Source organism: Anomaloglossus baeobatrachus, chromosome 3, assembly GCF_048569485.1.
Source record: "Anomaloglossus baeobatrachus isolate aAnoBae1 chromosome 3, aAnoBae1.hap1, whole genome shotgun sequence".
Lineage (NCBI taxonomy): Eukaryota > Metazoa > Chordata > Amphibia > Anura > Aromobatidae > Anomaloglossus > Anomaloglossus baeobatrachus.
The window spans coordinates 700,346,430-700,363,884 of NC_134355.1; the positions used below are offsets into that span (position 1 = coordinate 700,346,430).

The 17,455-nt window shown below is 42.8% G+C and overlaps 1 protein-coding gene across 1 annotated transcript in view; it reads left to right on the forward strand.

Annotated features, from left to right (window-relative positions):
- LOC142297466 (uncharacterized) overlaps nt 1-15,905 on the forward strand; it is a 194,597-nt gene extending 178,692 nt beyond the window's left edge. The window contains exon 16 of the mRNA XM_075341692.1: nt 7,918-15,905. Coding sequence (XP_075197807.1) covers nt 7,918-9,227 — 1,310 coding nt within the window. The 3' untranslated portion in view covers nt 9,228-15,905. The remainder of the gene's footprint in view (nt 1-7,917) is intronic.
- Nucleotides 15,906-17,455: the final 1,550 nt, after the last annotated feature.

The window sequence follows — 17,455 nt, forward strand, 5'->3', positions numbered from 1 at the left end:
TAGAGGCTGTAATTTCTGCAAAAGGAGGATCTACAAAATATTAATGTCACTTTTATGTTGAGGTGCCCATACTTTTGCACCAGTCAAATTTTGTTTAAATGCGGATTGCACATATTTTGTTAGTAATATTTCTGGATTGAAATGAGGTTTATTGTACTGAGTCCATCAGTTATTAGATATATGAAACTGAAATAGCTGCTGCAAAAACCCAAATTGTTATAAAGACAAAAGGTTAACATTAATATGGGTGCACAAACTTTTTCATATGACTGTAAATATCGGGGAGGATCGGTGAATGGAGGAGGGGATGAGACAATGGTGGCACATACAATACGGGCGTTACAATGGTTTGATATATGGGGCAATAAATTCCCAACGAGTCAGTCCTCCTCATACTCTGTCCAGAATAGATCTTGTCTTGGGAAATAAATTCATGTTGCCTTTGGAAGTGAAGATAGAATACCTAACGAGACAAATACGGGATCACTCCCCATTATTGATAGTCCTTGTGGTGTCACATAGGTCTGCAGGTAGAGGTGATATGTGGAAACTCAACCATTACCGGCTGCATTACTGCTCTACTGTCCTGCAGAGCCTATGCTGGGCTTCATATTTTTCCCTGGTTCCCAGTCGAGTCCTGTCTGGCATGGGAGGGTTTTTTGGAGCTTTGTTCCAGTAGATTGCTCCGCTTTATCTGGGAGCTGTTTCATCCGGAACGCCACTAGTGATAGTTCCTGCTTTGCAGTACACGTCTCTGGTTCCTGTAAGTGTCTGACTTGATCTTGTCCAGCTACCTTGTTCGCTCTTCCCCTCCTATCTCCTTACCTACTGACTTGATTCCCTGACCTCAGCTCATCCCCTGACTCCGGCTCTGCTCGCTCCCCTTTACTTATATGACCTCTCTGTTTACCGACCCTGGCTTATCCCCTGACTCCGGCTTTGCTCACTCCCTTGTACTTATGGGACCTCTCTGTTTACCGACCCTGGCTCATCCCCTGACTCTGGCTCTGCTTGCTCCCTTGTACTTATATGACCTCTCTGTTTACCGACCCTGGCTCCTCCCCTGACTCCGGCTCTGCTCGCTCCCCTGTACTTATATGACCTCTCTGTTTACCGACCTCGGTTCCTCCCCTGACTTTAGCTCTGCTCGCTCTTTTGTACTTATATTACCTCTCTGTTTACTGACCTCGGCTCATCCCCTGACTCCAGCTCTGCTCGCTCCTTTTGTTATTTCTGTTATCTCCTGGCTTTTGACCCCTGGCTTGTTTGACTGCCCCTCACTAGGTGAGTCTAGCGACACCTAGTGTACAAAACCGGCAGATCCAATCCACAAGTGTGCCTGGTGACACCTAGTGGTTTGGTGTCTTATTACACCCGGGTTCTTGTCATCACATTTTGGACAACTATTTAGTGCAAGCTAAATAGATCATACAAAAGGAAAAAATGCGCTCATGACATTGAATGAAGTTAAAAAAAAACAATTTTTTTTATAACCATTTAAAATTGATGGACAGATCTACAGCGGAGAAAACTAAAAAAGGAGAATGCACAGTAAAATAAATTGGGAGAATAAATTTAGTGTATGGATTACCAAAACCCAAAAGGGTAAGTGTCCTACAATTACATAACTCACGGAAGCTAAATAAGGGAGAAATGTTTACACCAATATTTCATATGACAGATTTTATATAACATAAAGCATATCTAAAGGAATACAAATATTAGTGCAGAGCGATTGTTTAATGTCATGTGGGAGTGTGACGCCCTGGCCTATCAGGTCGTCACAAGGGTGCCGTGCAATCTGCCCTTCTGCATGGTACCCGCTCCTCCTTTGTTACGGGTCCTGTCAATTTGGTGTTGCTACCAAGAGGTGTACATAAATCCTGAGGAACACTCTGCACCACACCCACCAAACACCCATTGGGCAGCCTGAGGGGAATAGGGCCACCCAGATGAAGGGATGGAAGAGGGAGGGCAGAGATGTCAGATGAAGGGATGGAAGAGGGAGGGCAGAGATGTCAGTAGTTGGGTAGTAGTTGAGCAGTGAGACAGCGGTGACAGTGCAGGTCACGCTGTGAAGCTGGGCTCCTGTACCCGTCCCAGGTGCCAGATGTTGGCCTGGCCAGAAGGAGCTGGAACACCAGTTGCAGGGGGTAATGACAGGGGGTACGGTGCTGCTACAGAGAGCAGGCCGGCTGCCTTGTGCTACAACCGGGCAGGGGCCAGGGCACGACGGGGTACGCGGACCCTAGGCTGGGAAGTAGCTTCACGCAGCCCAGTAATTCACCCGACAGGAACGGAGTCTTCAGGAACCGTTCCCCACCCGCTCCAGAATCGGGGTACTAGCGCAACAAGGGGGATAGGACATCCCAAAATCGTCCAGAAAATCCCAATCGTGAACCCTGAGAGCAAGCTCACCTTGCTAGCCACGCAGGTGAGCGGGACCCAAGTAGCCTTAAGCGAAAGGGATCCACCAAGTTACACACAGTGCCAAGGGACAAGGCTTCAGAACAACCAGCAACACCAAAGGGGCAGAGACCCAGCGTGCTCAACCAAGAGAAACAGAGCATTCAAGAGTTTGGTTTACCTGGTGTCAGCGTCAGTGAATTTGGACTGTGTGAGTACCCGATATCCCTTCACCCCCGACGGGTTCCCCACTCCATCCCATCACCGGGTCCCGGGACACCAGGCCCCTACCCACGGAGGGGTTAAACATCCTGCTGCTTCAATATTGTCACCGGGCTCCCCAACAGCAGCGGTGGTCTTCTACATTACCACGCACCGTGGGTGGCGTCACGAACATTATCCCATTCACCACCCAAAACACATTTCCCCCTTTTATTTCCGAGGTAGCCGTGTGACCCCGCCTCAGATCCACAGAGCCCTCGAGCCACTGCGGATCCGGGTCCGAGCAGCCCGTCAGCTGTCACGGGGGCAGTACAGGAAGTTAAGGGTTAATTGAGGTGTCACAAGGAGAACATGTGCAGCATTAAATTCTGGCCACAAAGGAACTATAGTGATATTAGTAATGCAATCAAGCTACATAGACTTTAGTATCTTTAGTACAGATTTGCTGCACACCAGGAATACCTGCCTCCATCATGTTATATAATATAGTCCAGAGAGTACTATCAGTTATTGATCCCTGATTTATCTAAAGTGCTGGGAAGGACGAGATGGTGAGAGTAAGGGGTACTTTGCACGCTGCGACATTGCTACTGCGATATCGTCGGGGTCAAATCGAAAGTGACGTACATCCGGCGCCGGTAACGACGTTGCAACGTGTAAAGCCTAGATGTGCCGATAAACGATCGCAAGAGCGTCGAAAATCGGTGATCTGTGTAGCGTCGGTCATTTTCATAATGTCGCACCAATAGGAGATACGATGTTGTTCCTCGTTCCTGCGGCAGCACACATCGCTGTGTGTGAAGCCGCAGGAGCGAGGAACATCTCCTTACCTGCCTCCATCGGCTATACGGAAGGAAGGAGGTGGGCGGGATGTTCACGTCTCCCTCATCTTCGCCCCTTCGCTTCTATTGTCCGCCTGCCGTGTGACGTTGCTGTGACGCCGCACGACCCGCCCCCTTAGGAAGGAGGCGGGTCGCCGGCCAGAGCGACGTCGCAGGGCAGGTATGTGTGTGTGAAGCTGCCGTAGCGACAATGTTTGCTATGGCAGCTATCACAAGATATCGCATGTGCGACGGGGGCTGGTGCTATCGCGCTCAGCATCGCTAGCCGATGCTAGCGATGTCGCAACGTGCAAAGTACCCCTAAGTCTCTGCAGAACATTAGGATGATATACTCGAGAGACCACAACATACCAGCACAGGACATCCCGAAAATCTCATTCAGAAAGTGGTGAAATACTGAAAGGTAGAACTAGATACTCCTGGAGAAATGATCCTCACCTATCAATATGGGCTGAGATCTTGCACAGCCCGAACAAGCGCCTGGTAACTCGGGGAAAGTTGTGAAATCATCTGTGTATTACGGCAAGTGTGGCCATTGCATGTTTGGAATCTATGGTCTTAACACTCCGATAGTAGATTTCAATAAAGTCCCGACACTCACGTTTTGGTGAATTTGTTTTTAATTTAATCAATTGATAGGGATGAGTCCAAGGTGGTTCAATACTTATTATGGACCAAACAACACGGAGCTGCCGCCCAATCTACACCCCACCTACTGTCTCCTCCCAAAATCCTATAGAATGTAAGCCCACAAGGGTAGGGCCCTCTTCCCTCTGTACCAGTCTGTCTATTGTTACTTGTATATGTATTGTGTATGTAACCCCCTTCACATGTACAGCACCATGGAATTAATGGTGCTCTATAAATAAATAAATAAATTAATAATAATAATAATAATAATAAATAATAATAATAAAAAAAACAACATATATAAAAAAGAAGTATCATATAATCCTAAAATGTCAGATATCCCATTAAGCCATAACTCTTTACTGGACATTCAAATACAGCTAGCTAACATTACTAAGTACAGAGGTTTGGAAGTGATTGATAAAAAACCTCGGAATATTTATTTTTCTCTGATCCCGTTATACTAGTTTGTTTTTTAATTCTGCGAAAGATCCATATAACGTTGGTTAATCCCCGGGCAGACCGATTGTAGAATCCACAAATTCAGCATCGTCTTCTCTGTCTGTAACATTAGAAACCATTCTAACACCATGGATTAAAAAAACGAACTAATGTATTAGACAATAATGACTTTTGAAGGAATAATAAAAGTATAACTGGTTACGATAGATGTCATTGAACATCTGAAGGGGTTAACTGTTAGTGAATGGTTATTAGTTCTCCATGATTGTTGCCCTACACAGCAGCACTTTGTGTTAAACTCCTGGAATTAGTTATTAATAAAAAAATTATTTGTTATAGCAAGATATTTACTACTTACAGAAATGTGGCAGTGGGAGCAAATTTGTCCGTCACCCCATATGTACAGGATTTTATGGCATATTTAGAAAAAAAAATCCATATACCCTCTTTTTTTTGGGACATGCCAGATCGTGGCTCAGGTTCATAGACGATATTTTTTGGATATGGGATGGACCTCTTGATTTACTCCTGACATTTCATGATTTTCTCAAAAATACCTTTTTCTCTTTTTTTTTTTTTATTTTTTTAAGATAATATACCTAACATAAATATTGAACATATCCTATCTACTGTCCTATTTAAAAAGGCCACTGATAGAATATTGTGCTACATTTCAATAGCGCCCACCCATATTCAATTAAAAGGGCAATCCCGAAATCACAAATTCAAAGAATTAAAAGGATAGTAACTGATCCTATACTTTGTGAACAGAGACTACACTTCAATGAAGAGGATATGCTATATGTTTATTAAACGAAAGTAACATTGGAGGGACTCATGGGTTTGTTTTAAACTGATGCCCTATTGGTATTAAAATATCCTGTGCCGCAGAGGGTAGCCATAATTACTAGAGAATATTTCAAAAGACTGACCTGTACATCCTACAAGTGTGTATAGGTGCCAGCTGAAAAAACCTAGCAAATACAAAATGGATACAGCCGCACACTAAATGCCATCAATGTATAAGGGAACTCTGGTACTGCATTACTGCTATATGAAAAAATGAGATTTTTAGTTTATGAATTGGCCAATGCATGTAAGCCCGGAAACTAAACGGCAAGGTAAATCTCAATATTCCGGGTCCCTAACTAAAATGCCACTATCTAGGTTAAAAACATCCTTGTCTGGGCAGCTAGACTAAAAATCTAACTTGAAATGCCACTATCTGGACTAACCTCCATGTCTGGGCAGCTAGGACTCCAATAAATATTTGCAGTGAGTTTTTTTCTGACTGAGCACTCCGCCCTATAAACCAGGCTGTGTTCACAATCCTTATACCAGGAGTCCTAGCTGCCCAGACCTAGATAGTGGCATTTTAGTTAGGGACCCGGAATATTGAGATTTACCTTGCCGTTTGGTTTCCGGGCTTACATGCATTGGCCAATTCAAAAACTAAAAATCTCATTTTTTCATATAGCAGTAATGCAGTACCAGAGTTCCCTTATACATTGATGGCATTTAGTGTGCGGCTGTATCCATTTTGTATTTGCTAGGTTTTTTCAGCTGGCACCTATACACACTTGTAGGATGTGCAGGTCAGTCTTTTGAAATATTTGCAGTGAGTTTTTTTCTGACTGAGCACTCCGCCCTATAAACCAGGCTGTGTTCACAATCCTCATACCAGGAGTCCTAGCTGCCCAGACATGGAGGTTAGTCCAGATAGTGGCATTTCAAGTTAGATTTTTAGTCTAGCTGCCCAGACAAGGATGTTTTTAACCTAGATAGTGGCATTTTAGTTAGGGACCCGGAATATTGAGATTTACCTTGCCGTTTGGTTTCTGGGCTTACATGCATTGGCCAATTCATAAACTAAAAATCTCATTTTTTCATATAGCAGTAATGCAGTACCAGAGTTCCCTTATACATTGATGGCATTTAGTGTGCGGCTGTATCCATTTTATAATTACTAGAGAAGTCTGTGCTCAAGCAAGTCTACATATATGAAATGAAACTGGCTGAGTGTAGACTGGAGTCCTTGTCTTTGTCATAGGAACATCAATACGTTCTCCATAAGGCTGGTGTCATACATGCAGTCTTTGTGCAATGTATTAGCGCTAAATCCAAGCATTGTTTCAAAAGAATAGTAAACCTAAAAGTTTGGACTTGTACGTCTGCTAGTTCCATGTCTAGCTTTGTCTAGCTTTGTCTCAGACTGCATCTAGCCCCATTGTAATGTTATAAATATTGTAGCATAGCTAGGTAGGGCTGGGTTAATGCCTAGCTCTGCAGAGTTTGATTAGATGCACCTGCCTAGCATTTTACTAGAACCAGGAAATGAGTTCACTAGGTGTTCAGAGTGCCGGGGGAAAAGAGAGCAATGTGTGGATTGTGCTGGGGGAACAGAGCATTGTGTGGATTCTGCTGGAAGCTGGAGAGAACCGTTTTTTGCTGACTGAACTGTACTAGTAGAAGGCCAGGATTGCTGCACAGGTAAGGCCCCTTTCACATATCCAGTTTTTTGTCGTCAGTCACAATGCATCAAATTTTGAAAAAAAAATGGATTTGGCAATTGATGCCGCTGGATCCGTTTTTTCTCATCGACTTGTATTAGCGACGGATGGCCTCACGGATCTGTCAAAAATTGTGTGTCCGTCGAACAGAGACAATGAATAAAGTAACATTTTTTGTCTACATCGAAAAAAATGGAAAGTGACAGATCCGTCGCCGTTCGTCATTTAGTAGAATGGAAGCCTATGGGCCCAGGATCCGTCGTAATTTTTCAAATGACGGAATCGGCAACGGATTCCTTTTTATTTAAACTGAGCATGCTCCAATTAATATTCAGCCCCCAGCTAGTCGGATCCGTTGAAAAATGGATCCGTCGCATCAGTTTTGACACAATCTGCAATGGTTCCATCGATCCGTCGAGAAAACTGATTGTGACGGATGGCAAAAAACTGATGTCTGAAAGGGGCCTTAGAGACCTTGATCTGGCTATGAGCAAGAGGGCAAAACCTATTTGGGTTGGTCTCACTGTCAGGATCTGGGAGACTGAATGTGGACTTTAAACCTGTTATGGTGAAACTGAACTAACACTCCTATGCCTGATGCATGAACGATTTTAATTTTGTTATACCTTTTATGCCAAGGAAAGGGATTTTTTTTTTCTTTTTGTGAGCTGTGAACCATTTTATGAACCTTGAATTTACTGCTCACTGTTGTGTTGCAAGAACCTTGTGCTTGTGTAAATGCTACCCAGATGCCTAAAAGCGAGCATGAATCCCTACAATATATATATACCTTTTTGTTTTTATGAAGGAAAACAAATAATTGAATAAATTTTTAATTCCACCAGAATATCCCAGCAAGAACTGTGAGAGAAACCTACCAGTATCTCTAAATTTTAAAGTAGGAGATGAAGATATCACACAGCACTCTCCAGGACAAAGCATCAATACCCCTACTGTACATCCAGGACCTCAATGTACAGATCTGATATATTACCCCCCGAATCATGAGAAACTTTCTCCTGACCAATCGCATTTTGTTCCCACAAGAACAAGTCAGAGTTGGGGTAAAGAGATTAAGTGTGCAAGAAAACAGTTTACAAAAAACAAAAGTCACAAAGGAGATAATTTGTATTCATGTTTAAAATGTGGGAAATGTTTTAAAAAAAAATCGAATCTTGTTACACATGAGAGAAGTCACACAGGAGAGAGGCCGTATTCATGTTCAGAATGTGGGAAATGTTTTATAGAAAAATCACATCTTGTTATACATAATAGAATTCATACAGGGGAGAAGCCATATTCATGTTCAGAATGTGGGAAATCTTTTACAAATAAATCGAGTCTTGTTAGACATGAGCGAATCCATACAGGAGAAAGGCCGTATTCATGTGCCGAATGTGGGAAATGTTTTACATGTAGATCCCATCTTGTTACACATCAGAGAATTCATACAGGAGAGAAGCCGTATTCATGTTTACAATGTGGAAAATATTGTACTCATGAATCAGGTCATGATAAACATCAGAGAATTCACATAGGCGAGAAACCCTTCAAATGTTCTACATGTGGGAAATGTTTTATGCAGAAATTGTATCTTGCCAGACATGAGAAAATTCACTTAGGGGAAAAGCCGTATTCATGTTCAGAATGTGGGAAATGTTTTATATATAAATCAGATCTTGTTACACATGAGAGAATCCACACAGGAGAGAAACCGTATTCTTGCTCAGAATGTGGGAAATGTTTTAGAAATAAATCACAAATTGTGTCACATAAGAGAAGTCACACGGGAGAGAAGCCCTATTCATGTTCTGAATGTGGAAAATGTTTTTCAGAAAAAGCAAATCTTGTTATACATGAGCGAATACACACAGGTGAGAAGCCGTATTCATGTTCTGAATGTGGTAAATGTTTTCTGCAGAAATCTTGTCTTGTTACACATGAGAGAAGTCACACCGGAGAGAAACCATTTTCATGTTCAGAATGTGGGAAATGTTTTATGCAGAATGCACATCTCATTACACATAAGAGAATTCACACAGGGGAGAAGTCATATTCCTGTTCACAGTGTGGGAAATCATTTATAGATAAATCAAATCTTGTTAAGCATGAGAGAATTCACACTGGGGAGAAGCCGTATTCATGTTCATCATGAGGAAATTTTTCCACTACTAAAATCAAGCCGAGGTAGTATCGAAGAAGTTGCATAGTTGAGAAGGACTTAATATATCTATGACACTATTGATGTTTTACTATGTTGTCATAAATGGAAAAAAAACATAGGAGTGCTGAATGCCTGTGGAGGAAAAGTCACACACCAGAAAACCTTATGCCCTATAAATTTATGTTAAGAACCTATAACTCTGCCCTTCACGTCTCCAAACAGACTTTCACCACCCTAATCTCACTTTTCAACAATCAAAAAAACTCTTCAACACCTTTCACTCCCTCCTTAGTCCTAAAGTGTAGCACCCTGTCCCAGACCTTTGTGCTGATGATCTGGCCTCCTACTTCAAAGAGAAAATAGAAAATAACCATCAGGAAATTGGCTCCTGCTCACCAAGCATTGTGATTTCCATCCCTCCCCACATCCCATCCAGCTCACTTTCCACATTTGACCCAGTCACAGAGGAAAAAGTCTCCAGGCTCCTCTCTTCTTCTCGTGCTACCACTTGCCCTACTGATCCCTACCCCTCACACCTACTCCATTCCCTCTCTTCGGTTGTCACTACTCACCTAACTAAAATCTTCAATCTCTCTCCTCTGGCATCTTCCCCTCCTCCTTCAAACACTCTATCATTACTCCATTATTTAAAAAAACATCTTGACCTATTCTGCACAAATAACTACAGACCAATCTCTCCTTCATCTCCAAACTCTTGGAGCATCTGGTCTACTCTCGTCTCACCCGTTACCTCTCCTCTCACTCTCTTCTAAATCCATAACAGTCTGGCTTCCGCCGCCTACACTCAACAGAAACTGCCCTTGTTAAAGTGACCAATGACCTTCTGACAGCAAAACGTAATGATGACCACTCTCTGCTCATCCTTCTTGACCTTTCTGCCGCTTTCAACACTGTTGACCACCATCTCCTTCTCTCTATGCTCCATTCAATCGGCCTAAAGGACACAGTGCTCTCGTGGTTCTCTTCCTATCATTCTGGCCGCTCATTCAGTGTATCATGCTGGCTCCACATCTTCTCCTCTTCCTCTCACTGTTGGGGTCCCTCAAGGTTCAGTCCTTGGCCCTCTTCTTTTCTCCCTGTACACTGCCCCAATTGGAATGACCATCAGCAGATTTGGCTTTCAGTACCATCTTTATGCTGATGACACACCACTATACACCTCATCCCCTGAGCTCACCCCTGCTGTACTACAGAACACCAGTGACTGACTGCAGTTTGAAATATCATGTCTGCTCTCTATCTGAAACTTAACCTTTCCAAAACTGATCATCTTCTATTCCCTCCGTCTTCCAACCTCCATAAACCCAACATCTCCCTCTCTGTGTGCGGCACCATGATAACTCCTAGGCAGCAGGCCCGGGTGTTATACTTGACACCGATCTCTCCTTCACCTCGTATATACAATCTCCTGCCTGCTCCTATTGCTTGCACCTGAAGAACATCTCTAGAATCTGCCTTTCTTACCATGGAAACAACAAAAACCCTCACCATGGCCCTGATCTACTCCCGCCTCGACTACTGTAATTCTCTATTAATTGGAGTCCCCCTCACTAAACTTTATCCTCTGCAGTCCATCCTTAATGAAGCAGCCAGGATCACCTATCTGGCTAATTATTATTCGGATGCTTCTGCTCTATACCAGTCATTGCACTGGCTGCCCATATATCACAGGATCCAATTTAAATTGCTTGTTCTCACCCATAAAGCTTGTCACAACATGGCACCCCCTTACATCTCCACCCTCATCTCTGTCCATCCCCTAGCCATCCTCTCCACAGTGCAGCAACCCTCTACATCTCTACCCTCATTTCTGTCTATCACCCTAACAATTCTCTATGCTCTGCAAACTACGTTCAACTAACATCCACACTAAGCCGAACCTTCCACTCCCGGATCCAAGACTTCTCCCGAGCTGCACCAGTCCACTAGAATGCTCTACCCAAAGAAACTAGGATGATCCACAACTTGCACAGCTTCAGACACTCCTTCAAAACACATCTTTTTAAGGTGGCCTATCATACTCCCTAGTCAAATTCTATTAATATATATCCACTCCACTATTTCTCAGAACATAATTCTCCGTCAGACTCCACTGCACTCAAAAGCATCACAAACATTGGCTGGTGACCAGTTCATGCAGCCTTGAGCTATCCCCCATTTCTTTGAGCTGGCTGGACCATTGTACATAAGCACTTGTACCTTGGGTCACCTCCACCTCACCCCATTGTAGATTGTAAGCTTTCATGAGCAGGGTTGTCCTTATTTTTGTATCTTCTATAAATGTTACTTATGTTTGCTTGTATATGAACCTCTGAATTGTAAAACGCTGCAGAATATGTTGGCGATATAGAAATAGAGATTATTATTGTTATGTGTATATCGATATATGTTTCATGACTGGTCAGTGTATGTACTGTATATCTCCTGCGCCTAGAATTTATGAAATCAAGGAATTCACAATAAAATACGACACTGAATTTTCGGGGTTTTTTTCGCATGTGGTGATAGACGCACAAACCATGCAGCTATGTAATTAGGTGGTGTTTCATCTATGTGGTTGGTGGTCGAGGTCTTCCGTGAGCTGCTGTTTATTTCCTGACACAGCCATACAATGATCACCCATCATCTTGCTCTAAACGTTGTATAATGGTGTTACTAATTTTAATGCTTTGTATAAATCCTTTTTGCTAAGCTCTGCATTTGGTGAATTGAGGTTTTTTTTTCTCACATTTGGAACCAGAAGAGTCTGTGCTACAGTAAAGTACAAAAAAACCCGTTCTGAGCAAACTGGGCGAAGTGCAAGCTCCAAGTCATAGATGAACGTATCAGTCAGTGGATAAAGCAGCAGAATCAGGCGGAAAGATCGCTGTCACAGGGGTTGTCATCGTATGTGGGGGCTGCATAATACTATATGGGGGCTGCATAATACTATATGGAGGACTATGGGGAGTGCATTATGATATATGGAGGACTATGGGGTGCATTATAATACATAGTATATTATAATGCAGCCCCCATAGACCTCTGAGGACTATGGGAAGTGCATTAAACTATATGAAGGACTTTTGGGGAGTGCATTATAATATATGGGGGCCCATGGGGAGTGCACTATAATATATGGAGGACTATAGAGGGTGCATTATAATATATGGAGGACTATAGAGGGTGCATTATAATATATGGAGGACTATGGGGAGTATTATAATATATGGAGGACTATGATATGCGTTATATGACATGAAGCACTATGGGGGATGCATGCTAATATATGTATAACTATGGGGGTGCATTATAATATCGGGATATCGGAGTAAGGGAAAGCTGTGTGCTGAGGTTAGAAGCCAAGTGTCAGCGTAATATTCCTGTACCCCGAATTCTGGACAAAAAGACTGAGGACACTTACAAAATGCAGTCTGAACAGGTACAAAACTGAACATGACATATAATAACAAAAAAGACGGTTGCACTCTGAAATGCTAAAGCATGCAACCAATGAATGCAAGAATATAAATATGCATTACTTCTAAGGGAAATCTAGGAAAAGTTTAGATATTTAGCATACAAAAATGGCCATTTCAATGTCTGCCCAGTAGCCACGTCAAGACCTATCTCGTTACTGGGCACCTACACTAAACTGAAGCCTCTCTGGGTTACAAACCTCCATGTGTATGGGCAAGTAAGAACCTGCTACTGAGGTATAAAATCACATGTGGCCAATGGGGGAGGGGTGCAAAGTCAGAGGCCATGATTTCATAATCTAGACAAAAAGACTGACGGCACTCCCAAAATACCGTCTAAACAGGTGCAAGACTGAATATCTCATTTTTTCCGAGATTTTCTTAAGCAGTAATCCATATCTATATTCTTGCATTAACTGTTTGCATGCTTTAGCATTTCAGTTTTGCACCTTTTCAGACTGCATTTTGGGAGTGCCGGTAGTCATTTTGTCTTCATTCCTCTTGCTCTATAAACTGCACCCCTGAAGCCTCATGAGGCTCCGCGTTACCAGTAATGGGCATCCAGTCGGCCTGTATAAATGATTGGCGGCAGCTAATTTTTCTATAGTTACTGTGTAGCTTGGCAGTGACCACACCAAAGTGTATAGAGGTATGGCTAAAAGTGTTGGCAGCTTTGAAATTGTTCAAGAGAATGAATTATTTCTCACAGAAAATGATTGCAGTCACACATGTTTTGTTATACACGTTTATTTCCTTTGTGTGTATTGGATCAATACAAATAAAAACAGAAAAATAGGCAAATCTGACAGAATTTCACACAAAACTCCAAAAATGGTCTGGTCAAAATTGTTGGCACCCTCAGTTTAATAACTGGTTGCACCCCCTTTGTAATAAATAACTGCAATCAATCGCTTCCTATAACCATCCACAAGCTTCTTCCTCCACTCACCTGGATTTCCAAACTATTCTTTAAAAAAGTCTCCAAGTTTGGGTGTTGTCTCTGTATTCCTCCCCATCGGCCAAAGTGCGGGTGAACGGACTCCTATCGGACTCCTTTAATATATAGAACAGGACTCGACAGGACTGTCCCTTATCCCCCTAATCTTCATATTAGCCATTGAGCCCTTTTTGCGACATATTCAGGACAATGAAGACATTGTTGGAGTCAAAATTCTCTCGACTACACACAAAATTGTGGCCTATGCAGACGACCTGCTTTTCTTTATCATCAACCCCAGAATCTCTCTCCCTAATCTGATGATGGAATTTCGGAGATACTCAGGCCTCTCAAATTTCAAGATTAATTTTTCCAAATTGAAGGCCTTGGATGTTGGTCTTCCTTCTCCACTTGTGAGTTACCTTAAGAGAGCTTTTAGTTTTAAATGGGCAACACAGACGCTAAACTACCTGGGAATAAAGATTACTGCTTCCCTTCCATTGTTATACCAGTGCAATGTCCCTGGACTTCTCAAGGTTATTTGGGCGGATTGTGAGAGGTGGTCCAAATCTCTCTTCACTTGGTTGGGAAGATGTCAAATTTTTACAGGGAATATTCTCCCGAGAATCTTATATTTATTGCAGGCCCTCCCCATAACAATCCCAACAGCTTTCTTTAAAACAATAAATGCAAATCAGACGAAGTTTATTTGGGGTAATTGGGGAGCCAGGATAGAACACTCTGTTCTATGTAGACCTAAAGCAGGGGGAGGCATTGGCTTTCCGAGTCTTAAGTTGTACCACGGTGCGTGCCATTTGGCTCGGATCGTCGATTGGTGTAGAAACAAATGCAATAAGGCATGGGTCCAGATAGAACAGATGTTTTCAGACTCACCTTTGTGCACCCTTCCTTGGGCTGTCTCGGCCAACCTCAGCACTTTGAAACCACACCCAACAATTAGGCCCAAGCTGAAAATTTGTCTGTTAGTATGCAGGGTAGTGATCCCCCCTCTCCAATCTTGCACCGATAATTAGCCACCCATGTTTTAGCCCGGGCTATTCTGACCCTGTTTTTAAGATTTGGAGCAGAGCAGGTTTTGACAGAGTGACTGGTTGGAGTGGAGAAACAGATTGGCCTTCACTCGTGGACTTGAATAATGCCTCAGATCCAATCCTATTGAGGAGCTGGAGGAGTTCTCAGCTGAAACATTTTCTAAACACTCTCCGTACCAAGACACATTTCCCGTTAGACAGGATCTTTTTTGAACACATGTTTAGGGTCTGGGCCCCTGCAACACGCACTTTCAATGTTGTACTTGCTTCTGGTCTCACCCTCAGACCAGCACCCCCATCATTTATCCTGCAATGGGAAAGTGAGTTAGGCATACACTTTTCAGCGGAGCAACGATCCAGGATTTTTAGTCTGGTTCATAAATAGTCTATTAGCTAAAGGGTGCAAGAAGCAAATAACAAGCTCCTTGCGCGCTGGTACAGAGTCCCCTCTCGACTACACTCAATATTTCCTGCAGCAGACCCAGTGTGTAGGCGGTGCAGCGGGGCAGAGGGCACTTCCCTGCATATCTTTTGGGACTGTAGCGTGTTGCAGCCCTTCTGGACTAGAGAAAGTCAAATTACTTGTACAGTAATGCATTTTACGGGAGAAATGAGTCCAGCATTATACCTACTTCAGCACAGTGAGATGGCGTTGTCTAAGTACAAACGTTCTTTCTTAAGATTTTTGATTATGGCAACCCGCTCATGTGTCCCTCTACCTAGCCATCAGTGGCTCTCTGGATCTCGAGAGTCAGTGACATTATGCACATGGAGGACTTGACTTCTTCGATCCACGACACCTATGACAAGTTTTGGGCCACTTGGTATTACTGGCTTGACTTTCAGCAAACAGACGAATACAAGGATGCATGGAGATAAGATGGGGATTGCGTCTGCGTGTGGACTCTTAGGGGTTTGGTCGCTCCCTGCTCCCTCCTCTCTGTATATGCCTTCACCTGGCACGCTCACCCCCTCCACCCCTTTTTTTTTCTCTCCTACTTCCTCCCTCTTCTTTCTTCCGCTCTTTTCTTCTTACTCGCTTAGTTCTTCTCCTCTGTCTATCTGTAGTGTCCTCCTTACGCCTTGGCTTCTTCTCTCCCCTTCCTACCATAGGACAGGGTTTTTCCATATCCTAGTAAAATTGTTGACAACCCATTGTATAACAAACTTTCTTTCCTGTGATCATTTTTGAATTGTCATTATTCATTTTGTTACAAGGCAACCTAATGTTGTATGTTTTGTTATTGTTGTCAATATAAAGAATTATTAAAAAAAAAAAGTCTCCAGGTGTCTCATGTGTGAAGGTGTCTTCTCTCAACAACAATTTTCAGATCTCTTCACAGGTGTCAATGGGGTTTAGATCTGGACTCATTGCTTACACTTCAGAACTCTTCAATGTGTTGTTTCCATCCATTTCTGGGGCTTCTTGAAGTGTTTGGGTTCTTTGTCCTGCTGGAAGACCCCTGACCAAGGACGCACACCCGGCTTTCTGACACTGGGCTCCACACTGCCACCCAGAATCCTTTATTAGTCTTCAGATTTCATGATACCTTTCACACAGTCAAGATCCCCAGTGCCAGAGACAGCAAAACAACTCAAAAAACATCTCTGACCTCCACCATATCTGACTGTAGGTGCAGTGTTCTTTGTGGTCTCATTCCGTTTTCAGTAAACAGTAGAATGATGTCCTTTACCAAAATGTTTTATCTTGGTCTCAAGTGTCCACAAGACGCTCTTCCAGAAGGATTTTGGTTACTCCCTTATATTTTGGCAAAGTGCAGTCTACCTTATTGGAGGGGGCAATTCCCTCTTCAATACACCTGTTGTTGAAAACATTATAATGAAATTTGAGAGAAGTGTTGTGTTGGGATTTTTGTGTCTACTCAAGTGTATCAGCAGTAACAGTTCAGGATGGAATGAAGTATAATGCTGCACTTAGGCATCTAGACATCACTGATCGCAGCCATCACCACTTCCATGTCGTTCATCGTAACCTACAGTCTCCATCCACAGAATAGACTGGGCTTGTCTTTCTGGATCTTCTCCATTCAGGAGTGAAGCTCTTTGCTGTCTGTCACTGGCAAAGTTAATACTGTATATCCAGCTATCCCAATGTCTTTAAGCTTGACTGGTCAGACTCTGGAATGGCTCCACTCTCACAGTCCATAGGTTGGCCCACGTCATTGTCCTGTGTACACCCCTCACCATTTTTCCGTCCCTCACCTGCAGCTTGCTTCTACAGGGTATATAATATGTCTGGCATGATGGGATAGCCGGATGTCACAATTTGTAGTTGAACATCTCCATGTTATTTTCTTTGAGTTATTTTTTGGGGGACATGGAATGGCATCTTTCAGCAGAGGCACGACTTCCCTCAAACATCTCCTACAAACTTGATTGAATTTTGGATAGTTAATGAGGTTCTCCCTTGAGTAGATACATACATTAAATCACATAAGTGAGTACACCCCTCTCATTGTTGTAAATATTGTATATCTTTTCCTGGGACAGCACTGAACCTCTGTCACTTTGATACAATGTGCAGTGTCGGTGTGCGGCTTGTATAACGGTGTAAATCTGGTGGATTCTCTAATTAACTCAATACACAGACATTAATCTTTAGATACAGGAGGAATCTGAGTCAGCATCAACTTTGTATAAAAAGATATTTTTTATTAAATTCATTGATACACAAAACAACGATTATTTATATACCATGATCCCAATTCACATTGTGGGTAGCCGATAAGT